At 45.4% G+C, this 26,353-nt stretch overlaps 2 protein-coding genes across 2 annotated transcripts in view; one reads left to right on the forward strand and one right to left on the reverse strand.

The window, feature by feature from the left end:
- Positions 1 to 15,392, forward strand: part of LOXL2 (lysyl oxidase like 2) — an 86,801-nt gene extending 71,409 nt beyond the window's left edge. The window contains exons 9-14 of the mRNA XM_019556582.1: positions 2,624 to 2,789; positions 3,312 to 3,555; positions 9,811 to 9,926; positions 11,626 to 11,762; positions 13,069 to 13,180; positions 13,898 to 15,392. Coding sequence (XP_019412127.1) covers positions 2,624 to 2,789; positions 3,312 to 3,555; positions 9,811 to 9,926; positions 11,626 to 11,762; positions 13,069 to 13,180; positions 13,898 to 13,977 — 855 coding nt within the window. The 3' untranslated portion in view covers positions 13,978 to 15,392. The remainder of the gene's footprint in view (positions 1 to 2,623; positions 2,790 to 3,311; positions 3,556 to 9,810; positions 9,927 to 11,625; positions 11,763 to 13,068; positions 13,181 to 13,897) is intronic.
- A 531-nt stretch (positions 15,393 to 15,923) lies between these two features.
- R3HCC1 (R3H domain and coiled-coil containing 1) lies at positions 15,924 to 26,352 on the reverse strand (the record flags this gene model as incomplete). The annotated part of the gene is made up of 7 exons (XM_019556545.1): positions 15,924 to 16,703; positions 18,583 to 18,678; positions 19,858 to 19,928; positions 21,013 to 21,185; positions 22,005 to 23,196; positions 25,811 to 25,948; positions 26,189 to 26,352. Coding segments are annotated over 7 exons (1,983 nt in total), but the record flags the coding sequence as incomplete, so codon positions are not given.
- Position 26,353: the final 1 nt, after the last annotated feature.

Genomic DNA, 26,353 nt, shown 5'->3' on the forward strand with positions numbered 1-26,353 from the left:
TCAAACTGGTTTATGTGCACTGAACATCTGTTCTGTTACAGGTTTAAACCAGTTTCTGATCACTTAAACTGGTTTATGTATAATGTCTGTCCCTAGCCCTAAGGGTCATCTCTCGTATGCAGGGGGGTTGGGGAGGACATTGTGATCTCATGTGTAGTCAGATCCCCTGAATTATGTTCTTTCTTCTGCTATTGATTTATTGTGTGGCCCTTGAAAGGTTATTTATCATTCTTTTCCTCACTATCACTACCTGTACGGCACAAACAACAGGGATGTTGTATAGGTTAAGTAGTCTGTATGGTGCCTTGAAGATGTGAAGTGCTAAGTATTATACGAGATGTCTGAGATAGCTCAGGGGCTTCAGTACTTTCACTGCAAGCAGGAGGCTCCATCTGATAAAATACCTTCTGGCAACAGTTTCAGGTCATGCACACAGATTGCTACAATTTGCCTAGTATGAATTGCAGTGATTAAAGCATGATGGAGTGGGATGGGACCTGGGGGTATAAGCCTCTGACTATGCTTTATGTTGGCAACTATGTAAACTGCACAGAGATTGCTGTAGCACTCCTTTGACTTAGTACAGTACAAAATCTCAGCAGCATAAAACAGTGGGTTGCAGACTAGTCAAAGCGTCTCACTGAGGTCTTATTAATGAAGATCTCAATTTCTGCAAAGCTGCAGCAAACCTGAAACAGGAATTCTTGTGTTAATGAACTGACAGATTAAACTGTGGTATCTGAATGCCTGGATATTGTTAAGTTAGCTTTTTCCCCCTAGTTCCTTATTTTTTTAGGAAAAGAAAATAATTGTGTTTCTTTAAGTTTGCCCTCTGGTAACTGGGCACAAGTGTTGCTTTCACTCCACCTAGAGTAGCTATTGTATGCATGTCTTTGTTGTCTGCTGCCAGTGCACAGCACATAGTATAGCATAGTAGAGTATAAGAGTGGCTGCCCAGATGCTCGGGGGGCACAGTGCCATTAAGTGTTAAGAAATTCACAATCAGCTAATTAGTAGCAGCTCCTGATAAAGGTTGTGTGTGGAAAAGCTGATGAACTGCATAGCTCACCATTTACTGAGTTGTTCCTGTGTTTCCAGGCTGGCTGCCAAAGCCTGGTGAGCTGGTGAATTTAGAACCAAGGCATGTTAACTTTTCATACTTTAATGAAATCACCTTGGGCAAATCTTAGCCTTGCTCTAGACAGGGGTGGGCAAAATGTGGCCTGGGAGCTGGATGCGGCCCACCAGGCCTTTCTAACCGGCCCACAGGGCCCCTAAAAAATTTAGAAAATTAATTTAGAAAACCTTTGATGGCTTGCCAAAACTCTGTAAGTGGCCCTCTGCCCAAAATAATTGCCCACCCCTGGTCCAGGAGATATAACAATACATGTGGTTCATGACCAAGACTGGCACAGAAGCCAGATCTTTGCATGGAGCACCAATCATGGGGTTACAGACATGGCTCCAAGGACATGACCTGCCCATAAAGGGTGGGACAAAGATTTTCGGAAGGGACTGGTGATTTTGGTGCCCATGTAGAGAGAGATCCCTTAACAGAGACTGATTTTCAGGAAGAAGGTGCTCAGAGCTATATGAAAATTAGGCCCCTTTAAAGGGTTTGCAGTTGGACACCAACAATCACCAGCTGTTTTTGAAAATGTGGAGTTAAGATCAAAACCCTCCATCTTCTCCAGAACAGGGCATATTAGAGATGCCGTCTAAAGAAGACCTGGCTTGGTGACTGAAGCAAATAGATATTAGTAGGAGCATTGCCAGCAGACTGAGGGAAGTGATTATTCCCCTATGTTCAGCACCGGTGAAGCCACGTCTGGAGTCCTGTGTCCAGCAAAAATAGTTTGGGGGCTAGGGGACATGCCTTGTGAGGCGAGGCTGAGGGAGCTGGGCTGGAGAAGAGAAGACTGAGGGGATTTAATAGGAGCTGTCAACTACCTGCAGGCTGGGTCCAGAGAGGCTGGAGCTGGACTGTTCTCAGTGGCGACACATGACAGAACAAGGAACAATGGTCTCAAGTTGCAGCAAGGGAGGTTTAACTTGGATATTAGGAAAATTGTCCTCCCTAGGAGGGCAGTAAAACACTGGAACAGGTTACCCAGAGAGGTGGTGAAATCACTATCCTTAAAGGTTTTTAAGGCTTACGTAGACAAAGTCTTGTGTGGGATGATATAGGTGGGGATGGTCCTGCTTTGAGCAAGGGCTTGGACTGGATGACTTCCTGAGGTCCCCTCCAACCCTCATTTTCTATGATTCTCTATGCCCCAAAACAGGAGACTGAGAGCGCGTTCAGAGTTGCTAGCCTCTTTCAGAGTGGTGCCGCTTCGCTAGATAGGCTTCTGTGTGGGGAGCACCGCTTCTCCCTGCAGCGGAAGAGGGCTTTGTTGCCTGTTCCAAATGCAAATGCACATCCTTTTAACCTAAAACTTGATGCTGTCTCCTTTGTTACTGTCTTTCTCATACACTTTCTGCATCTGGAATTCAGAAATCCAGATCTGTCCTGCTGATGGCATGTGCCCCTCCTATAAGAGAGCTGTGGATATTACACTTGATCTGAGCCTTCAAAGGCCGAGACGTGTATCCAATAACCTGTTTCTGTCCCTTTCCCTAGGAAACTTGGTACTGGCATGGAGACATCAGTGCTGATGATGTCATTATGAGTGGCGTGAAGTGTTCAGGCACAGAGATGTCCCTGGGTCACTGTCGGCATGATGGCTCCAGAGTTTCATGTCCCAGGGGTGGTGGCCGCTTTGCTGCAGGAGTTTCCTGCTCAGAAAGTGAGTTCCTTTTATTTTCTCTTATTCGAGATGCATAGACAACCAAGGCCAATACTGGAGCCATCCCCGTTATGGGATGTAGGAAAGGAAAGGGAGGGGGGCCAGGGACTGCATGAGAAATGCAGCACTAAAATGTCCAGGATGCAGGGGGTGGAGAACAGGGTATACAACTGCTTGGAGGGCTCTGTATTTGGATTTCTTCCCTGTCCTTTCCTCAAACTCTCCATCGGCTGCAGGTCTTCCCTTGATCACCTCCTCCTTTTTCCCATGACCCTCAATGTGCCCTGCTTCTCTTCAAAAGTGGTTTACTTCCCTTAGCTTCCTTTGCCTGAGCTGGCTGGCTTGTGCATGGCTCCCTGCAGAGGGTTAAGCTGGTGCACTGACTTCTGGCTAATACCTGTTCTGGCTAGGGTGCCAAGCCAGTGTCTGCAGCTGAGATGTGACTAGTGCATGGCAGGCCATTGGTTTGGTGTAGACATCTCTCAAGAAGCTGGTGTCACGTTTTCTTCTCCCTGCCCTCAGCTGCCCCTGACCTGGTGCTCAACGCCGAGCTGGTGGAGCAAACCTCCTACCTGGAGGACCGGCCAATGTTCATGTTGCAGTGTGCGCTGGAGGAGAACTGCCTGGCTTCCTCTGCCGCCAACACATCCATTACCTCAGGCTACCGGAGGCTCCTGCGGTTCTCCTCCCAGATCCACAACAACGGGCAGTCTGACTTCCGCCCAAAGAATGGCCGCCACGCCTGGATCTGGCATGACTGTCACAGGTGAGTACATGGGTTGCTCCCCCTTTTGCCTCTTGTGCTAACACTCTTCAGCTCCTTGGGTTCTGTGAAGGTATTGCAGCAGGCACAAAGCATAACCTCCTCTGCTGTCCCTGCTGGCAGTGCAGCAAATGCTATGGGTTTTGGGTCTGTTCTGCATGGACATGTACCCACATATCAAAGCCACTGGCACAACGGTACTCAAAAGCCTCTCTGAGTGGGTGTCATTTATGTTGCATACCCCAGCCACTCAGAATGTCGTGGGACAGAGCTGGGAACAGTCCACTTGAAAAATACAGGCCTGGAGCAGTGTGTACACACATACACACGTAGCAGGTTTATTCCAATAGAAAACCACTGATGTTGCCAGGCAGTGTTAGAATCCTATTGTGGTTCACTTTGTCAAGAAATTGCAAAACTGAAGAACACCAGACATTGCAGACCCAGAGATGCTTCCAGGAAAGTCTCTGGATTCCTCTGGGACAATACAAAAGGGTTTGTCATACCACCCTCTACAACATGCACAGAGCATCAGAACCCAGTGTGCTATATGTTGAAATGACTGATTTGAAATGCAGATCAGATGTGAGTAGATAATGCAGAGAGGATATTTAACAACAGTTGAACGCTATGATCCTTGCAGCCCTCTTCAGTGGGCTATTCAGCAGCCCTACACAGGCAAGGAAAGGCACCTCTGAGTTCCTTGTAAAAGACAACTGCCTCAGAAGGCAATTTATAAAATAATTTCACACAGAGCCTCTCGCTCTTTGCTTTGCAAGCTCCTGTCTTCTTGGATCATTACTTGGAATCGTCTGAAAGCTGTCTTTCGATCCCGTCAGCAAATATCCTCCATGGTAACCTACTTTCCAGTATGCTTTTGCACACAGAGCCTTTCTGGGCTCAGCTGGTTGTGGGCCATTTTGGCCCTTTTCTGTTTAGAAAAAGGAAGTGCGTTTCCAAAGGCAGTTTAAAAAAAAAAGTATAGTTTTCAGAATATCAGAGTTTGGTCAGAAACCAGAGGGGTGATAGTAGGCTGCTTTTTGGGAAGAATATTGGGTGCAAAGTCCCTGTGTGGTTATACAGCTATAATGCTAACATTATAGAGATGAGTATTGCACAAAATGTTAGTATGAATCTGTATATGACTGAGACCCATACGCACAGCAAGAGGCAGGGGCGTATACATGCCTGAATATACTGAGAGACACATTATCTGGATATACATATTATGTATGTAGCTAGGATACTGTTTGCACAGCATACAGATATACATATCTACACTACTTTCTGTAATTTAGCTATACACACAAAGCTATTCAGTACAAAATCAGCCCTAATGAAATACAGCAAGGTCAGGTGTTTTTTTTTCCCATTGCATTGCCAGTTATAGTGAAAGGAGCTGAGTTGAAATTTTAAGAGGGACACACATCACCCATGCTGCTAAAGAAAATTTGCACTAAGCCTTCAGTTGGTACAAATGAGTGGATCTGTCACATGTTCTGGCCATTAAGTGTCTCTGTGGAAAGGAAGTAGGAGGGGAGAGGAAGAAGCATCAGTGGTCTGGCTGTTTGAGGATGCTGAGTACTACCAGAACCCACTGATGTCAATGGGAGTCAGAGGTCTCATTCACAGTGGTTCTGAGCACCTGCAAAGTTGCATCCATAGTATGGATTAGGATTAGTTACAAGAGGTGCCTGTGGTTCCAGTTATCAAATTAGCATGGACACACGTATAACCCAGAGGTATCTGAGATTCTGCAGTTATTTCTCAATTGAAAATAAAGGTAAACAACTCTGTCAGACACTCTGGCAGGATCAAGGGTGACTTAAATGGCCATTGCTAGAAAGAGATGTCTTAAGCATGCAACAAGGAATCCACAAAGTGGGATCACTTGGCACCATCTGTCATTAGCTGACGATCCAACCAAAGCATGTTGGAAACCTTAATGGCACCATTACCTTCAAAACTAGAGTCCTCTGCTGATTTGAAGTTAAGAGGCAGGTATCAAACTCTACTTTCATAGATCCCCTCCATCTCTGACCAGCAAGATCCCATTCTTTCCATATCTCCTTCCTCTGAGACTCAAAAGGTGCCTTGCATTTAATTACTCCAACTGCTCCAGGCTCTGCTTTGTTTCATAAAAGTCCAGGCCTTCAGCACAGTGCAGACTGGCAAAGGAACAGCTTCACATACGATTGCCTGCCACTGGATCAGAGTGGTCAATACTGACAGCACAGGATGAAAATGAACAGGAGATAATGCATGGTAAATGGAAAAGGAAAAGCAGCTTGGACTGGAAAGGCTTGGAGGGGCTGCTTTTGAGAAAAGAAAACACCCAAATCATATTTGTCCTAACTTGGCAGACAGAAGACATCTGTAATTAGCAGGGATTTATTGAGGATCCGCAGAACAATGTTTGACCATACAGCACCTTCTAATAAGATATTCTCTGGCTGCTTGTTCTTCAGCAGACAGCTTTTTCAACAATGGGCTACACTAGAGCAAGGGTGGGCAATTATTTGGGCCCGTAGGCCACATAGGGAGTTTCAGGGAGCCCCCCCACCCTGACCCACCCATGTAACTGCTCACCAAACCTCACTATGTGAGATGGGCCCATGGGTGGGGAGGGAGCTGATGTGGGTGCAGGTGGGTAGCAGCTTCAGCAGAGGCAGTCCAGCCGAGGCCATCGCCCCCGGCGTTGCCTCCAAACCACCCTGGGCCCAGCGGGTTGGTGGGGAGGAGCCACAGGGTAACTGCTGTGGCAGTCTCTGAGTGGCCACAGCGAGAAGGCCCTAGCAATGGTAGGGGGGAGGCAGCTGTGTCCACAACCAGGTCCTGCTCTTTCCCAGTGTCCAGCAGCAGCTTCTACCCGGCCCCAGGCTGAGTGCACAGCTCCAGCCCTGGGTGATGGGATCCCTACGGTGCCCACTCCTGACCCACCCACCCCAGCCACAATAAGTACCATCTGCAGCTGGGAATAATCAGGACCTGGTGGCAGGTGCAGTTCCCTCCCCTCGCTGCTGCTGGGCCTTTCTTGCCACCCAGAGCCTGCACTGGGGTTCTTTTCCCCACCCTGGCCTTTCTGGGTGCAGGGGCCCAGCTCAGCCTGGAGCCAGTGTTGGTGCCAGCAGTGGCAGGGAGGAAAGCTCTGGGTGACCACAGCAAGAAGGACCCAGCAGCAGTGAGGGGGACAGAGCCACACCTGCCACCAGGCCCCATTTTTTCCTAGCACCCAGCAGCTCCTGCCCGGCTGCCACCGCTGCTCATCATGGCCAGGGCAGGTGGGTCCGAAGCGGGCACTGCAGGGAACCCAGTCCCCCAAAGTGGGGTGAACCAGGGCTGGGCCTGCACTTTCAGCCTGGGGATACCCTGTTCTCCACCCCCTGCATCCTGGACATTTTAGTGCTGCATTTCTCATGCAGTCCCTGGCCCCCCTCCCTTTCCTTTCCTACATCCCATAACAGGAATGGCTCCAGTATTGGCCTTGGTTATCTATGCAGGTGCTCATGCAGGTGCTCATGCAAGGGTCCCAGCCCCTCTCCATGGGGCTGGGGCTGGTGGCGGAGGCAGCCAGAAAAAAGCCAGCACCTGGGCCAAGCAGGACTGAGGGGCCTGCCGCAAGCCAGACAAAATCCCTCAGAGGGCTGGATTTGGGCCACGGGCCAGATTTTGCCCACTTCTGCTGTAGAGGGATCAGAGTTATTCACAGATGCAGCATAATATCACAGCACAATGGGATGCAAGTCATGTCTTAGCCTGCTTGAAAGGAGCAAGGCTCTGCAACTGTGGGGAGACGTGTTAAGTGAAGCAAGGTGAGGTGAGGCAAGGAGAAGATCAGGAAGAGGCTACTGGCGGTCTGTGTGTTTTAAACTGGATTCTGTTTATATAGAGGAATATGAACTCAATTCCTGTTCAGTCTTTCCAGTCTGTAAACACTATAATATAAACGCCTGGTTGAATGATGCAGACATATTTTAGGAACTAAGTCAGACTTAAGGTTTAACTTTTTTTTTTAAATCTGAGGCAGCCAAAGTAGACTACTTCAAAGTCAATAGCTCAGCCACCAGAGAACGACTCCTTTTTCACTGTCTCTGTGAGCTTCTGTCCAACAGGCTTATGACACAGAAGCAGGACAAAAATGGGAAAAGGCACTTAATGGCAAAGTGAAGGGGAACTTGAGAACTTCTGCCAGCAGTTTAGCCATGGTGACTTTCTGGGGGGAGTGGAGGGGGAAAGAAGGGGGAAAGAAAAATGTTGTTTCCCCATAGTAAAAAAATGTTTTTTGTTACTTCTGTGAGCCAATTGTGGTTAAATAAAACATGCATGGACGGGTGTTTCAACCTACACTGTCTGTCAGAAAATCGTGCCATTCATTGTGAAGTCATGATGATTTTTGCAGCTGGAAGAGAAAAGGAATTTTACTCCTAGAACTCATCAGCAGTGTATTTGAATTACCTCTGTCTGTTCAGGTTCCCCAGTCTGGCAGTCCGGCCTGTAGTGGCTGACACGTATACCCAGGTACAGGGTTGCAAAAATCATAGTTTCATAATTTCATAGCTGTTAGGGGCTGGAAGAGACCTTACAGATCATTGGATCCAGCCCCCCCGCGCTTGGACAGGAAAAGATGAGGTTTGTAGGATCCGCTTGCGGGGATCTGATTTGGAGGACACAGGGTTTTGTTCTATTTAAATGTCCATCGCCATGGCATCTGAGGCTGTGGCTGCCCTGGCGCCCAAGAATAATATTGTAGGAATTGGCTTTATCGCTAGTTCAGTGAGCAAAAGGACATATTTTGGTCTCTGTTACAAGTGCCCTGACTGAGCAAAGCACTTGTTTAACTTTCAAGCATGTGCTTAAGTCCACCTTTATTCAGCAAACCACTTGAATCTACCCCACTGACTTTGGCTGGACTTCAGCCTGGGCTTAATTTTACCAAGAGACTTGTGTTGAATCACTGGGTGGATGCAGAGAGTCCTTCCTGGGAGCAACATTCCCCAATTTGTGCCATGGTCTTTGCTTGGCAGCTGTGCAACCCTGGTATCAGATGTGCACGTGCACAGCCCACATTGCAAAGGGGAATGATCCCAACTCAGCTGTGTTGCATATAGCTGGAGCGCTTTTGCTAGACGGGCCAACAGTCAGGCTGACTCTGTCAGTACCCTGTGAACATTATGAAACTGTTGTGTATGTGAACCCAGCTGTTGGGTTGTTTAGGGCAGGGGAAAACATGCTGAGAGAGAGATTTACCTCATCTGTTGTTAATTTCCTGTCAGTGGGTTCATAATGCATTATTTTTTCTTTATACAGAAAAATCCCACAAGCTGGATTGGTAGCTGGGTACATTCTGCTCTATTCAGAGATTGTTGCCGGAGACCCAGTGGAAGCAGGGGATAATTGATGTTTCTTGGCCTAGGGAGCAATGGCATGGTCACCAGAAATTATGATTTGTCTGCCAATGGCTATGGATTTCTCTTTTCCCCTTGCTCTTAGGAAATGTGGTTCTCATTCAGAGTTATCTGGGGGCAGGGAAATGCCTGTGCCCAAATCAGGCACTGAAAGATAACTAACTTTCAGCCTCTGAATCTAGCTTTAAGCCAAAACAGGTGACCTGGTCTCCAAAGAGCTGAGGTCTTGCTGCAGCAGCTTAATAAACTATACATGGTAAAGTTATAATTTAAGTGCTTGTAAAACTTCCTCTTGGAGGGGAGCTAAGAGGGCTCTGCACACTGGGTTCTTGCAAGCTCCAGCTAACAGGATGGGCTCCTGGCTCCAGCTGACTGGGTTTGAAGCTTTAATTAGAAGCACGTACTTGTTTCCTCTGTTGCTGAGGGATTCATCTGGCTGGAGGATGTGGGCCGCTGGGTTCTGCTCGCACCACTCTTGGACAACTGGTGGTGCTGCATGGGGAGGTCTCTGCTCCCCTTGGTGCTGGTTAGGAAATGGTTTTTCTGGTCAAGAGCACTAGGGTGCACAGGATTTCTGCAGTAGCCATGGCACAGCCAATCCCTTTGACACTTTTATGCATCTCTCTCTTTCAAATCCATTTTCGAAGGACCACAGTGACTGTGCATTTTACTCTATGTATTTTACCCACTGACTACTTCATGCAAAATGCAACAACTCTGCTGGGGACAGGAGGAGTGCCCAGAACCCCAGGTGCCAAGGTCCCAGCGACACTGGGGTCGAAGGTGTTCTTGTCCTGCTCTTGCAGGATAACTGAGCCCTATTTCAAGACGGTTGTTTCCTTCTCTCTCACAGGCATTATCACAGTATGGAAGTCTTCACACACTATGATCTGCTGAACCTCAATGGGACCAAAATAGCTGAAGGACACAAAGCCAGTTTCTGTTTGGAAGACAGTGAATGTGAAGCAGGTATTGTCAGTATAGACGCCTTGTGCTGAGTTCATTGCTAGTAGTTTATGGCAGTGGTTCTCAAACTTTTTAGATTTGAGGCACCCCTAGGAAAATTCCAGCTGTTAGTTTTCACTTGTGTTTGGACTACAGGAAAATAAAAGAGCACTTCTTCTGTTGCAAAGAACTCAGAAAGATCACAAAAGGGAATAATGTTTTTAACACTCTGGATTCTTTGTTGAAATCTCTAGGTTTATCATGCGAATCATGTTTGCACACCTAACAGTGCTAACATTGCATGGCACCCTGTAGTACCACTGAAAGGAGCTCAAGGCACCCCAGGGTGTCCTGGCACCTGAGCTAAGAATCACTGCTCTAGGAGCTCTCCAAGTCTGCAAAGTGATCCCCCAAGAACTGCAGTTGCACTTGAAGCTAAGTAGAGCAAAGTGGTTGGGATCCAAGGATGCTTGGTCTCGGCAGCATAACATTAACAGTATCCCTGTCCTTACAAAAGGTCCTTAGTGATGTGGTGCAGGGACAGGAGTCCCACAGGAGCTCATCTTATTACCTGCTTAATGGTTTTGAAAATCTGGCTGTTGTTGCACTTCTGAATTACCTGGCCTTGTATTTCTGACTCCTGTGAATGCAGTGTTTCCAAAACACAGCCTTACATGTTTGGCAGGAGACAAGGTTATGTGCATTTGTTCCCAACCACCAAAACTATACTCATACACAGACTTCATGGCCCAGAAAAGGCCTGTGCTGACTTCAGCTCAGTGGAGGAGACCCAAGTCCTTCCAGTGACAATCTTTGCAAAGTTAGGCTTAATCCAGGAGAGGAGGTCCTCTCTGTCTGCCTTCCGACAGTCTCTAGTTTCAAAGGGATGTCTTGCCTCCTCATGACAACTGAAAGTGGCTGAGTTCCAACCCCAAAACGGCTGCATAGCTTCAGAACAAAAGGTGCTATCTTAAGTGTGCTGAGTCCATAATCTCTACAGGGAGAAAACATAGGGCCCACATTATACAGTTCCCTTCATAAGCTCAACAAGTTTCATCTTGCTGCTTGCCAGGATTAGTGAGGGCAAAGCAACCTAGTGGCAGGTTATATGGAACCTCCTTGTTCTGCCAGTTAGAAGCTTCCTTCTAATTTCCAGCTCAATTTTTTTTCATGGCTGGTTTTATTCCCCTTTGTTCTTGTATCAGTGTTGTCCTTTACCTTCTTCCTGTCTTCTCCCTCCCTCGTTTTTTGCCCCCTGAAGTGTTTATAGCCTTGCTATGCTAGGCAAGCCAACCTCTTCTAGTCTATGGTGTAAGGTAGACTCTCTGGGCATCTATACACGTGTGATGTGTGCTCAGATGGATGTGTGTTACTTAGCATACATCAGAGCGGACTTGAGTAATCTTGATGAATGACCCTGGAGCACATGTAAAGATGCCCTCTGTTCCCCTTAACATCCCATTAGGCCTTTTCTGCCTCTGTTTTGTTTAAATTCATATTTCTTGAACATAGGTGACCAGAATAATACAAAGCATTTCAAATGAGCTCTCCCCAGTGCCTTGTATGGTATCATTTATACTTTTCTCTCTCTTCTGGCAATACTTCTACTGATGGCCTAAGGGATGCATTTTATTGCCTCTTTCAGCTAAGTTTAAGTGCCTCTCAAATCCAGAACAGACTCTGTTTTTTCTGATGTTACTTAGCAGTTATATTTCTTTTTCAGATGCACAGAAACAGTATGAATGTGCCAATTTTGGTGAACAAGGGATCTCCGTTGGATGTTGGGATGTGTATCGCCATGATATTGACTGCCAGTGGATTGATATTACTGATACTCCACCAGGAGATTACCTCTTCCAGGTACAGGGAGAGCTGGGAAGCAAGCTGCTGATGTCTCTTACCTACTGGGAGTCGGCAACAAACTAGTTCTCTTCTATAGATGGATAGGAGTATCTCACAATACATTGAAGACAGTGAGACCAGAACTGCAGACAGATCATGAAAAACAGCCCAATCATTTGCCTGAGCAGCATTTTGAGAATTACCTAATTTTTCTGAGGTTGTTGAAGGTATTCATAGGACACAGGTAACTGGTATAAATGCACACTGCTGGATAGAACAGTAGGTTGTCATTGGAGGATGCAGTTCTCACAGGCCACCAAAATAAACTCCAAAGCACCACTTTAAGGAACCTACAGACCACACACAGCTGGCTTCTCCTGTAAATTTAATTTTCTTAAAATGATATATATATACCCTGCACCCAAATAGTTATTGGTGATCTGTATGGAATGTCCTTAAGTGGTTTTGGGCCCACAATTGAGAAATCAAAGTATTTTACAACCCGTGAGATGAGAAGCATGCCTTCTCTCTTCTTTACATTTAGTGAAAGCATTGCATGTTTCTTATGCCTTGTTTTCACCTCACAATGCAGTGCGAAGAATTGAGTAGAGGACCCTGGTCGCCCTCCAAGTGGTAGGTGCAGGAAGAATTCATTCAGCTCTAAATTCGGTGTCAGTTTTGTGAGAGAGGGGGATTTTAAATGTCTTCCCTGCTGTTCACTTAGTTCTTTCCTGAGCTAGGAAGTTTCTGGAGAGTATGTTTGTGCTGCAAGGGATGGTATTGTCTTCCATGATAACAGTAGCTCAAGTGGATACATTTATCTTACTAGCAAGAACAAAGCTATAAATGAGGATATATCAATACAGGTTTGGTTTTGGTCACATCAGTACATACCTAGCAAGTATATTCTCAGCAGGTGCATCCAGCCTGCATTCAATCCATGGCACAGCACCCTCACTGCCATTTCCCACCTGTCCTTAAAGATAGATTGATATGCCTAACCATGCCACAAGCATAAATATTCTTTTCCAGTGTTGGCAAGTACTGGGGCAGAGACAGCACTACTAACTTACAGATATATTGCAACTGATTAGAAGGAAAGTCTCCCCTGTACACCTTACTTCAGTTTAAGGAGAAAACCTTACCTTCTTTCTTTTGTGTCCTCTAAGGAAGTCTCTTGTGGTGTCAGCCAGAACAAGGAACATGTTTTAAAAAAATATTCTTCATTCTTTTGTTTTCTAACCAGCTTTAGCTAATTCTTTTATGCCATTTCCAGGCCACTGTGCATCATTAATTAACCATGATAACTTTAATCTTTTCTCAGGTGGTCATCAATCCAAACTTTGAAGTTGCGGAATCTGATTATTCAAACAATGTGATGAAATGCAGGAGCCGATATGATGGCCAGCGCATCTGGATGTATAACTGCCATATAGGTGAGCAGGGGGATGATGTAGTGAGCTGAGCTTTCTGAAGTACAGCTATATTACTTGAAGCATTTGCTGCAGGTTAGAGCAGGTACTGGCAGTCAGGATTCCTGGGCTTCAGTAATGCTTGCTCACCGTGTCTTACTGGCAAGTCATTAACTTAGAAGCAGTTCCAGTTTCCAGCTGTGTGCAAAGGCTGAGTTATGGATCCGAGGGAAAATGTTAGATGAAATCTCCTTAGGGCAGTTAATGATTCTCAGATGAAACATGCCATATGCATATAGTTCCTGCCTCCATGATGTAGAGATCAACTGAATGAAAAATAAGCTAGAAAGCCAGGTCTAGTCACCCTCATAAACATTCAAAACATGGGGCCTTTAAAGTTTACAAGAACATGGTAAAGAAGGAGCTGTCAATGAAATCCGTAACAGAATTCTCTGGTTCCAAGCTGTGACAGTCAGGCAGAGCTGTGCTGCCCTAGGAAAGCTGAAACATTAGGTAGTAAAGTGATTTTGCCTATCTGTACCATTTCTGATGCTTCAAGCTCTCCATTATCAGAAGAAAGATGCTGGAAAGGTAGTGTGTTGTCACAGCATCACTACAGAAGCAATTGCACACTACATAACCCTAATATTTCAGTGGCCTGATGCATTCTGCATCCGTGTGTAATGCACATAATTTAGGCAGTCTTTTCTGACTGCAGTGTTGTCTCCTTGGCCTCCACAGGTGGCTCCTTCAGCGAAGAAACAGAAGAGAAGTTTGATCATTTCAGCGGACTGACAAATAATCGCGTGTCCAGTCGATAGAACAGCCTTGCCTCGCCCCCCACTCTATTTAAGGAAGCAGGGATGCCTCTCAGTGACTTCCCTAACCACTGCACAGAAAAAGAATCAAGCAAGCAATCATGAACTTAAGTTAGCTGTGTAAGTTATTTTCAGTGATGCCCTCCATACTTATTCCAGGTGCTCAGCACAATAAGGAGTTAACTCTGTAATCCTCATCCTTAATGTTCTGATTTTGGACCAGGCTGTAGTTCCACTAGGCCCTACTCCTTTAAAAATCAGGCTGCATATCCATCTATCCGTCCAGTCTTACCTTTCACTAGAGCTCCCTTCCTCTTTTTCAAACCTTCTAGGCTGCAGCTAGCAGAGTATGGGTATGGTGGTTGCATTGGGGTGATAATAGGCATGCATTTCTGTATTCAACTTTTAAACGCACTTCAACCTTGGCTGCCTTATCCCCTTCTCGCAATGTTTTAGCTTTAAGTCAAGTCTGAGCATGCCCCTGATGCAAAAACCTACATTTGTGAGATAGCTTCTTGGAAATAATACCATGCAAATACCCAGTTTAGCAAGGAAGTGGCCAGTATGTCTAACTAAAAGAAAAACTGGAGCAGCATTTCTGAGAAAAGAGGGGAGAAAGCGTAATGTAATACTGTGGCACAATTTCTAGATCCAAACACAACTTGCATCGCAATCTTCTTAACACCTAAAGCAGGCCCTCTCAGCACTGTGTACTTACACAGTGCTGAGATTACCAGACCTCTACCAAGCAACAACTCATTCATGAAATCTCATATGCCTCCTTGTGGCAAGAGTCCACTAGAATATATTTAATTTTCCACAGCAAGATAATTCACCCAATCCTGCATGCAGCTGCATATTTCCTTCCAGTACCTTTAAGCTGGATGTTAGATTGGTGCCTTTTCTGTAAAAGATGTTAAAGTGCGACACCAATATACTTTGCAAATATAACTTATTGGCCTTTTCTGTCATAGATCTGGACCACATGCTATGTCAGACCACCCATAGAAGTTGATAACTTTTACACTTCCATAACTGCATATTGGTGCTAGCTGTACTCCTCTGTTTGTTTGAGGCAGAACAGTGTTTGCAGACACACACCTACTTGAAATAAAAATCTGTTTTGGGCAGAAGAATGCTTTATATGCAATGTATGTGTATTTTTGCTGAATTCTGTCTCCTCTCCACTGTGTGGGTAGAGCAAAGGACTGTGTGTGTCAGGATCTTTGGGTTCTACTCCCACTGGATTGGACTTCAGGGAAACCGTGTAAAGAGACACCAGTGGCTTGAAGTCCTTCATCTTTTAATACAGGTATTGCACCAGGTCTTCTGGCATCATGACACTATTGTGGCCTTAATTATGTTTCAGCATAGGAATTCTCCCTCCCTTTGTGTGTGTTTAAAAAAGGAAAAAAGGACCCACATGAAATGTGAATTTGACTCAACAGCTATGGCTGTTGAATGCTAGACTTGCTTAAGTGTGTAACAACAGATTAAATGGTTTCAGTCCATTATGTGATTGCTGTTGGCTGTGTCCCTTTAACCAAACATTTGCTCTCTGTAACCTACCTCACAGGGGTGTTGTGAGGCTTAAAGGATGCCAGTTCCATCATTGGTTACTGCCTGTCAGAGGTGCTCGTAATACTCATCCAGTGCCTGTATACTGGCATTGAACAAAGGTTTTAGCCTACTGGAACTTGGAAAACGCCACGCTGTATTGGGGGGAAGGGTGAGACCGGACGATGTCAAGCCCCCTCCATTCTGAATGCAACAAGGGGCGGGGGAGAGTCTCAGGATCAGGCTCCATAACAATAAAAGCACAATGTCAAGTTCTGATTTTTTCCTCAATCGGTAGAAAAGAACTCTCCTTGAAATACTGCGACGCCACAAACCTGATTATGCTGGTTAAATACACTGTATTTATATAAAAAATGAAGGTTCTCCATGCATTTGCTGCTCATCAGTTTTGTGGTATAACTTTATTTTAAACAAAGGAAAAAACAGCTTTACAGCTTAAGCAAACATTAAATAGATATCGACTCCTGCAAATGTGTTGCTTTGTGTCTTTTGCTTAAGGTCAAGTTTTGGCCAAAGACATTCCTCCTGTCCCTTTCCATCTTCTTTCCAGAGCAGCTCTTACTGTTGTTTTACATATATAGAACTAACTTAGTGGCCAGAGATCCCCTGGCATGAGTTAAGGATGGATTCAGTGCAGACCACCTCTGGGAGGCTTGGGCAATCTCTGCTCTGCTCACACAAGGGGCCCAGCCCTGTGATAAGTGTGTTGACAATCAAGCCCAAATGGGTAAGAGCTGCTTTGGGAGGCTGTTGGGGGACAGGATAAGATGCTCTCCATGATGAAGAGCAGTGGTGGCCCTTGTGCCCATATTGCTGTAGCACAATGAAAATCCTAAAAGGCCTGGCTCCCAGAGTGCAACGAGGGAGTTGGATGTCTCAACAATAGTAAACTTTTCCCTTGCCAAATTAGAAAAAAAAACCCACACTAACCCACAGAAGAATGTCCTAATGACAACTCACTGTTCTGCATGCAGTTTAATAGCAGAGATGCACTCATCTGGCTCACTCTCCCTGGTCCACGTTCTCTGGCTGTAACACTTCACTGCCAGGGACCCGCTGCTTCTTGTGCTGTAGTCCCAATGCCCTTGTCACCAGCCTTCTAGCCACTGCTGTGTCTGTCTGGGGTCTCTCTTTAGCAAGCTGAAGAAGCTCTAAATAGAATGGTTCAGAAATGAAATGGTTAGCAAGGAAGGAGAATTAAATCCTGCTATTTCAGGAATACTTTTGTAGATCAATTACAGAGCTGGGAGCCAGGAAGGCTTAATTCTACTCCCAGCTCTTCCACTGACTTGCCATGTGATTTATAAGCCAGTCACTTTACCTCTGTGCCTCAAATACCTCCTGTAAGAAAGACTTGCCTCCCTGGGCTGTTGGGAGGCTGACTTCATTACTGTCTGTAAAATGCTTACGGATGACAGACGGAAGGCACCATGGAAGTACAAAAGGCTACATTCAAACAGGGAAAACTCCAGCCCTCTGCTGCAGTGATTGCTAATCTTCAAGGTTCTCTTTTGAAAGTAGCATCTGAATTGCTATTATTTACCAATACTATCAATTAAGAGCTATGGTGTTCTCCAGTTTTCTACCCATGTAGAAACAGATCTTATCTGAAATGCACTAAAAGTATCACTATAAACCCCCCAGCAAGTGCCAGAGTGGAAAAGTAAAATACTTCAGCTATTAATACACGTTTTTAATGGGGAGATATAAGAACCGTTTTAAGAGGTCATGTGCTAACAGTTACTAGTCATCACCTCGCTTATTAAAAGTTTTTGAAAGATCAAATTATTTATTTAAGAAACAAGTGCCAAAATCTGACCAATTCAAAACTGCCAACTTAAGAAGTCTTGGTTTCACATGCAAAGGAGCTGAAAAAATGTAATCTTTTAAAAGTAACTATCTACAAATTTAATGTATCCAGTTTTTTTATGGAGCTCTGCTTAGATTTTGAGAAGACATTTTTTTCCCCCACAACCAAGGGCAGCCCAACAGCTTAAAAAAAATATATATTTTTTTTTTTAAAAGAAAGGTTTGGGATTCAAGGTTTGGAAAATAAATTGCCTATCACTCTAAACCAGCCTTCAAGGGGGACAGGGTGAGCTAATTCAGATCCAAGTGGAAGTTTTTTGGGGGAAAAGCATGTGATTTTAATTGAATACATCTTTGTTCTAATTTCAGGACTCCTCTACAGTGTTTGCAACCCAAATATTGCAGCATTAGCCTAGTGCAGGAGATTGAGGAAGTGAGATTGGACTAGTCCTTTCATCAGGCTAGCTGAACAAGGTTGGAAAGCAAATCCCATTCTCTTAAATATTCTAGCAATGTTCGTAACTCAGGAAATACTAAATGTGAGAGAGTCCCTTTAAATGGTTAATAATTTTTGTTTGACTGCAATGTACCCTAGGAGTAAGAGTATGCTTGTATGTTCAGTATTCTCTCTTGCTACAAGATTCATGACCTTTAAACTTTATTGTGAGAGACAAGTGATTGCAGTATGATTTTAAAATAAGGTAATAAATGAACTAAATGTTACTAAATATGAATGGCTAAGCTTAAGTAACAGTTTTATCTTCATCTGATACTGAAAAATAAAATTATGCCAACCAAAGCACAACTGCCATTGGTTTCATTTTATCTATGAAATTTAATTGTGTAGCACAATTCAAGGAAATTATGTATGCAAGCTCGGTAACGCTGAAAGCAGACTGTGTTCCTATATGCTAGTTTCATTTGTGTTAAGCACAACCAAGTAGCATAGAAAAATTAGGCCCTTATCAGGATTCTCTGGCTTCAGGATCTTCACAACCAGAAACATTCCAAATGCAGAATTATGGTAACTATTTTCCTACTGATGCATGAGGCACAACAGGATTCAGCTAAGTCTACTGCAGCAGTGCACTGATAAGACTGAAAGGAGTGAAGTGTTGTTCTTAAAGCAGTACAAGTTTTAATTCCAATAAAATCAGTCCCCCTACCCTCCCTTTGGGATCAGTAATATGCCAAACAAGGAATAAGTAAGGGATTGCATACTTGGTCGCTGAAGTGCCTTGATTTTAGACTGTCTTGTCCCGTGGATCAACGGTCGGATCTTTAAAGTTGCATAGGTCTGTCCCAGGGCCTGAGATGCTTCGAAGAGAACAGATCAATAGTGTTAGCAGGCTACATTTTGGGAACCCTCATCATAAAGTTCAGACACAGACCAGGGCCCCCCCCCACAGGGTATAATACCACTGAAATCATGCCATCTGATGGTCTGAGCCAAGATGTTTTTTAGAGGAGCAGCACAATTTAGTCTTTTCACCCAAGTGTTGAAGCTTGCATTCCTTGTTGCCTGCAAGGCTCCCACTGAACTTAACAGAAGTTTTGGGGAGGGTTTAAGAGTATACAATTGTGTCCCAAGACATCGGCCACAGACTTTTTGAATCCACGCACGATCAGAAAACAAACTCCTCTACGCTAGGTCCTGATCTGAAGCATAGGGTAGTTTCAGCGCAAGAATCACTTGGCCAAAGGATTTGGTATTTGACCTAGATACTGCAGTATTAATGATATCCATTGAGATTCACAAGTACCCTTTGTTGTGGATTTGTTGGAATTTTGTTAGTTGCAAGGATAACCTAAACTGGCAGCACAAATTCATTCCTAAAAAAGAATGATGATTTAAAACACTTGCTCCTTATACCAGCGTTCCTATGTCCTGTTTATTACCCAAGCCAGGGTTTCTATACAACAACAGCTGAAGGACATGAATAATAAGTAATTCTAGAGTCATGAGTGGGAAGTTGAGCATGTATTTTTTAAATGTTTCAAGTCAAAGATTGGGGAGAAAGGGAAGAATTGAAAGTAAAGTCTGCAACTGCTTGGGCTCTCTGCAGGAATGAATCAGCATGCACCAGAGGTTGCATTAATATGCATTACAGAAGGCTCCTTCATGAAGGGAGCAGGACCTAACAGGGCCAGAAGAAAAAAAGCCTTCCACCTCCAACAGGTTTATCTGGCTGGTGGTAAACTACAAAGATCTCTGTACCCCCTTGGGAAACAGGCTTCTTTACAACTGCCAGTAGGAATAAAGGATGTATGATTGGTTTTCGATCTAAATGGGACTCCATGGACCTGCATCTTAAATTGTCTACTTTTTGGCAGGAATAGGACATCATAGTCTTTTTTCTAATGGGAATCCAGTGATACTAAGTGGATTTCATATTGTAGGGTAAGTAAATGTGTAAGGCTCCAGAACCTCTTATTGTGCTCTACTGACAAAATCCAAACAAGACTGTTTTTACTGGCATAAAGTCGTCACCATACCTGCTGCCAGACTGGAGAAGATACCCAGAGCGTGCGTATCATCAACCCACTGAATCTTGAAACCACTCTCACTTGAAAAAAAGGAACAAGATAAAAGGAGAGCTTGGTAAACAGAAACTCATGGAAACCTTTACAAACATTATGGCATGATTCCAATGCTTGGGTAGACTTAAGTTTAGGAAATTCAAGAGTAACTGAGGTACAAAACCTGATGTGGAGAGCATTTAATCACAAGAAAGTATTTAAAAAGTGTTTCCATTTTTTTTTAAATTTGGTAGTAGGATTTCAAAGGTTTTCCTGAAGCACAGGAAAGAACTGTTTTCCCTGTAACAGAATGTTATTGGTAGTTTCATCCCAGGTTGACTGTTGGGAATGAAAGGCATCAAGTCAACATGCAACTAAAAACATGCTGCTTCTTCCCCAGTCTTAGAATTCAGCTATACACACACTGTGACAGAGTTAATATTGATCCTTAAGGTGTATTAAGGAAGCATATGAACTGGTGTTTGGGAACACATATTTGCAGAGTGGATAATGGGGTATTAAAAGTTGCTGCTGTCTCAGATTTATACTGGAAGCGGAGATGAATTTTGTTCTTTTACTGTAAGCAATGCATTCCTTATGGGAATACCAATGGATTGCTGTCTCCTTGCTCTACATTTCAAATGATACAACTTATCTCCAAGTGAGCCATCACAAAGAAAAGGGTTAGATTTTGTGTACAGTTATATAAGTGGGCAACTTTACTTGGGACACTGAGCTCCCACAACGATGAGGGCTACATGAACACCTTGATAACGTACAACCTCACTGGAGACACTCATATTCTCATCAGTAAAGTGTGCATGAGGGTGCCTGCATGCTCTGACCTACAACCACCAGAGAATTTCTCTTTCAAAGCCAGGCATCACTTGCAGGGGAAAAAAAAAAGGATTCCACTGGATTAAAGTCTTCCACAAAAGCCTTAATCATGCAGCCTGAGCTAAAACTCAGTACAACATCATTAGAGTCTGTTACTGGGCTCTGCACATACAATGTTAGTATTTTAGAAAGCCAAGTACTGCTCACTCGGGGAAGGAGCTCCAGCAATGTCAGCTGGAGTATTTAGGTTGGCACGACCTGCATCCACAGCCTTACCCTTGGGCATGTACTTACTGGAACTCGGAAAATGCTTCCATCAGATGCTCCGTTTTCAGAGATGGCAAGAAGTCGTAGATCTCTATCACGTGACCAAAGTCTCCCTCATTGATCTGTGCATCACCATAGCTAGAGTAATCAAACTGAATCTTCTCAATGCTGATGTCCTTCACAGTTAAGTATGCTGCAATCTGACAGGAGGACAGTGTTACATGTGAGGGTGCATTTTTAAGCACTGCCAAAATCTAGGAGCAAAGCTATTTGGGGGCTCTTGAAAAGCAGTGTTCCAACCCACAGATCAGGCTTGCATGTTCAGTGGCCAACAGGATGATAATTTGGGCACCTGGGCCAGTTCCCCTCCCCCCAACACCTTAGGGAAGTCTCTCAGCCTCTCACCTGCAAAACATGAGAATAACACCTCCCTACTTCACAGCCTGTATGGCAAAGATAACTGCATTAAGGAGGTGCTTCAGCACTCCAGGAAGAGGAACAAAGATAAGGTGCTCAGGACTAGTGTGACAGGTTAATGGCACTCCCTACTTGGCCACAGGAGGGGCATCAGTTTCCCTCCTGTGCACACTGCTGCCAGCGAACTGCAACCCTGCTTTGCAAAGCTTGACCCAGGGCTCAGCTGAGCTTCATTCAATTCTTGCCCTGAAAATGCCAATTAAGTTGTGGGGAGTTACGGGCTTGGGTTCAGACTCCTGACTGCTAGGAAGTGGAGCAAGATCCAACAATGTAATTCAGAAAATGTTCAGTAGATGGGAATCCATGTGGCCCTGGGCAGCACTTGAACAGTTTCATGGACAAACCTCCTCAGGCCACTGTCCCCACTGAAAGGGCTCAGTAGAAGTCCGTATGAATCACAAAAGAGCTGTCAGATACGCTCTGCCTTTCTTTTCTTAGGAGGACTACTGAAATCCCACCCACCTGGCTAACTTGGAGCCCAGACTCTACTCATGACTGCCTCTGGGGAACAGTTTTGAGAAAATGATTATGGTGAAACTCACCTCTTCCAAGAGCTCAGCACTGCACTCATCCTCGAAGCAGCGCTCTTCCTGCTCACTACCTGGTGAATTTGTCATGCTTTTATCTCCGGCAGACAATTCCAATTCAGCCCATAGCGTGCCAGCCAAGACTGTACAGTTCTTATCCTGCTTTTCTGGCAAGGGTTCCTTTTTGCCATGATCTGGTTCAGAATTATCCACGGAGGACTTATCCTGTTCATCAAATACTGATGGGTTTTCACCATGCTCTCGGACAGAGGCATCCATCTGATCTTCCAGAAGGCTTAAGTGCTGGCTATATTCCAATGTGGCAGCACCCGTACAATCTTTATCCTGGTCTTCCAATTCAGACAAGTTTTTATTGTGACCCAGCATGGCAGCCTCCACATAGTCCTTATTAGGATCTGCCAGCAGGGGTAGATTTTCACTGTCCAATATAGTGGCACCATGATCCTGGTTTTCCAGGACTGAGGAGGTTCTGCTGTCCTCTGCTACAATACAGTCTTTCGTTTGGCTTCCTGATAGGACTGAGTTTTTACTATACCCTGATACACTGCAGTCCACAGGGTCTCCATCTTGATCTCCTGGTTGGCATAACTTTTTGCTGCACTCCAGTATAGTGGTACTTGCAGAGCTGTTCTCCTGACCTTCCAGTACTGCTAAATTCTTAATATGCTCCATTACAGGGGTGTCCAAACAATTCACTGGACACTTGCTACTTTCCTCAACCCTGATTTCATTCATTGCTTGCTCTTCATGCATCTCACAAGGCACCTGGACTTCAGAGAGTTTCTTGTCGGGGGCTGGAGGAGTAATGTCCACTTCCTGGCTGGGACCTATGATGCTTTCACAGCTTGCTAGCTCATCAGGGGCCTGTTCAGGTGTGCTTTCAAGACAGTTCCCCTCCTCTTGCACCTCAGCTCCTGGCTCAGATGTAGGTGCTGCCAGTGCTTCATCTTTCCATTCCTCCTGTTTCTTGCGCATTGCTCTAGGGACATACAGAGCTTTATCTGGCTTCCTCCGGGGCTGCCTCCTGGTCTTGCCAGTTCCTCGGTTGGTTCGAGAGCCATCAGCAGGCATTTCTGCGTGGCGCAGCCCTGCAGCCCGGCCTCCCCTGCCTCTCGACTGGAGAGGGCGGTGGGATCTTGACGTGTTGCTGCAAGAGCCATTTTGATCGCCAGCCTCATCGGGCAACCTACCACCAAAACAGCAGGCAGAAATAAGATGCGTTACAGCACTCTGCATTAGCTGCAGCAAAATTAGCTCCCCTCTCTGACTGCAAGGAAGCATGCCTCACAGACCAGAATGTATTGCATGCATGCATCCTTTGTAACCAGCAGTGCTTGCCAGTGACCTGCAGGGAGCTAGCTGATAACATCTGGCTCTGACTTGCCCTCTCCTGTTGCTTCCACAGAACTCAAAACTCCCCACTGCAGAGGCACGTAGAGGTCTGTGAAAGCAGCTGCTGGCAGGGAGCAGCCATCCTGGTAGATTCTGCTCTAGAGGAACAGGAAGAAACTTGAAGGAAGCAGGAGAGAGTTGTCTTGAGATGTAGAGGGGAAAGGTCTGGGAACAACCAGACAGCATTTCCAGGGGAGCGATCAGGCAGTGAATGCAGGTGGAAAAGAGAGAATCAAACAGTAGGGAGATGGGACCAGGTGGCAAAGCAGCACAAGAATCAGACAGAAAAAGAAGGGAAGGGACATTCATTCTGTAATCTATCTATATTGTACATGTCCAGGAGCTGAAATGAACCATCAGTGGGATCTTCATCATCAAGAGCTGTTCATAAAAGCCTCAAAACCCTGAGGAACAGACAAAGCCCTTCACTTTTCTGCAGGGCAACACAACAGCAGCTTCAGGTATCAGCCAGCAAAACTCAGCATGCTGTTTTCCTATGCTTCATCTACTCCCAGCATGCTTCGTCCACACTTTCAGTAGTCCTGAAAGCAATACTAATCTCAATTTACATTGGACTGGGAATTGCAATTTTTGACCCTTTAAAAAAATGGTAGGAAAAAACCTAATTTTTTGATGCAACGAAAATGTCTTTCAGAGCCAGTGTTCATCCTGCTGCTCCAACATTATGACACTTCTTTTCTCTATCTAGAATCATGTTGGGCCAGCTAAAAGGGATATCAGAGGCACTTTGGCTTCACTTCAGCATCATTGTTAAGGACTCCTTAAGGCAGTTAAAATGGACCCTTTCAGACACATTTGTCAATGCAAATCTGAAAAAGAATTATTACCTTTAAAAAAAAAAGTTTCACAAAACACTAAGATAAAGAGAAATGTCCCACACTGCTGTTTAAAATCTCAATGGAAATGCATACAAGCGCTCCAGGGAAATATTTATAATCCCAGCATAGCAGAAGCGAGTAAATGAAAATGAAAGCAACCACAGACAGTTGTTAAAGCTACTCTGCTGATTGTTTTCCACTTAGAGAAGACCCACACAGCAAACATGAATTACTAAAAAGCAGAGTGAATTTACATCTAATGCTTTACAAGATTAAGAGTGTGGGGGCAGAATTGCACTGAATATATTGTTCATGCCAAACGACAGTGAATTATATAGAGCTACCCATGTAATTTGGAGCCTGATAAATAGTGTGTGGAAGCTGAATTTAAAAAAAAAAAAAAAGCTTTGGGTCACAGGACACTACTGACTACTCAGAGATGAGTGTTCTGGAAATGTAAGCACAAGTGTCCCAAAACTGAACACTGGAACAACAACATGGCAGCACATGTGCTGTAATAAAAATGCCCAAGAAAGATTTCTAGATATGGGATGCCTTTCAGGACACCAATTATTAAAAGTTAGGAGGGCACTACCCTCCTTCCACCCTATCATCTCCAGCTCTTTGCTTTTGGTTCCTTTTTTAAGTATCTTCTCGCCTTTCTCCTCCATTTCCTTACATTTCTTTCCTTGACCTATTTCTCCTTCTGTTGAGATCTCTGTACCTAAATAAGAACAACAGATAAGGGCACCCAGGGTTGTAGAAACAGATGCTGCTGTTTTAAAACATAGATCACTAAGTGCTAACCTATTGGTTTATTATTGGATCTAACAGTTAATGTTGTCGGCATAGTTAAGGTCGGGAGGTAAAATGGTGTATTATACTTGTGTAGATGCCAAAACTTAAGCAGCAAATGAAAAACATGCAAGGTGTGAGTAATAAACAGGTGTTTTTTCACTGCATTATTTTTGTTGCAAAAATTGATAGTCTCCTTTTAGCCAGGCCAACATTAGATTAAGATTACCGAGGGAAGAAGGACAGGGGTAGAAGTGGAAGTTGGAAGTCCCCTCTTCTACGCCTTTGCTCTATCAGGCAGATGGCACTCCCAAATCTGTGTGCAGATCCCAGGCGTCCTGCCTTTGCTTTGGGTTGTAGTCACTACAACAGCATTTGGCAGTCATTGTGGTTTCTACTTTGATGCACTAAAATTTCACAGGCCAACGTCCAACTCGAATCCCAAGAGGTGAAGTTACCCACGGTTCTGGATTCCAGTCATACTGCATGTCATCCCTTGGGCACTGGGCAAGGAGGGAGGAAGAGCAGCCTTGCGGAGCAGGCAGGACTCCTGCATTTTGCTTGCAGCTGATCTGCTGCACGACCCTGGGCAAGTCGCTTGACAAGGGTCTGCTGCCTCAGCTGCACCTACGGGAAGATGGCTGCGAACAAACCCAACCTGGAACCTCACTATTAGAGCAAGAATCCCAAACTTGGGTCAAAAGCAGGACTGCAACCCCCGAGGGCTGGGCTTCCCCAAGGCAGGGTCTGGAGCGGACCTAAGGGCTATTATACCGTATGGCTGAGTGACAGATCACCGTCCTCCTCTTCCAGCCTTCCCCAACGGAGAAGCTGCTCAACAAGTCGACGTTGTCCGCGGTCCTGTGGATCAGGTACCGGAGGCGGCTGGACAAGGGCGGGAACAGCAGGACCCTGAAAACAGACAAGGAGCCGCAGCAGCAGCGTGCGGGAGGCCCGCGGGCGGACCGCACCCGGGTAAGCAAACTTCTGGCGTGGCCAGCGGGAACGGTAATAACCACGACGGCTCTTTTCACCGTTTTCGTGCCCGTGCTCGGGCGAGATGCCACCCTTTCCCTTTTCCCTGCAGAGGCCCGAGCGGCGCAGAGCTGCGCACCCTCCCTCGCCCTGCAGGGGCCCGGGCAAGCCGCTTACCTCTCGTGCTGGCTCTGCAGCAGGAAGAGCTCCAGCTCCTCGGCCACCCGGCTCACGAAGTCGTTCTCGCTGGGGGAGAGGAAGACCCCGTCCAGGCAGTGCAGCGCCAGGGCGGCGGCGGGCAGGGCCCTGCGGGGACGCACGCCGCGATCAACGCCCAGGCCC

The sequence above is a fragment of the Crocodylus porosus genome, unplaced genomic scaffold (genome assembly GCF_001723895.1).
Source record: "Crocodylus porosus isolate Cpor-Errol unplaced genomic scaffold, CroPor_comp1, whole genome shotgun sequence".
In the NCBI taxonomy this organism is placed as follows: Eukaryota; Metazoa; Chordata; order Crocodylia; family Crocodylidae; genus Crocodylus; species Crocodylus porosus.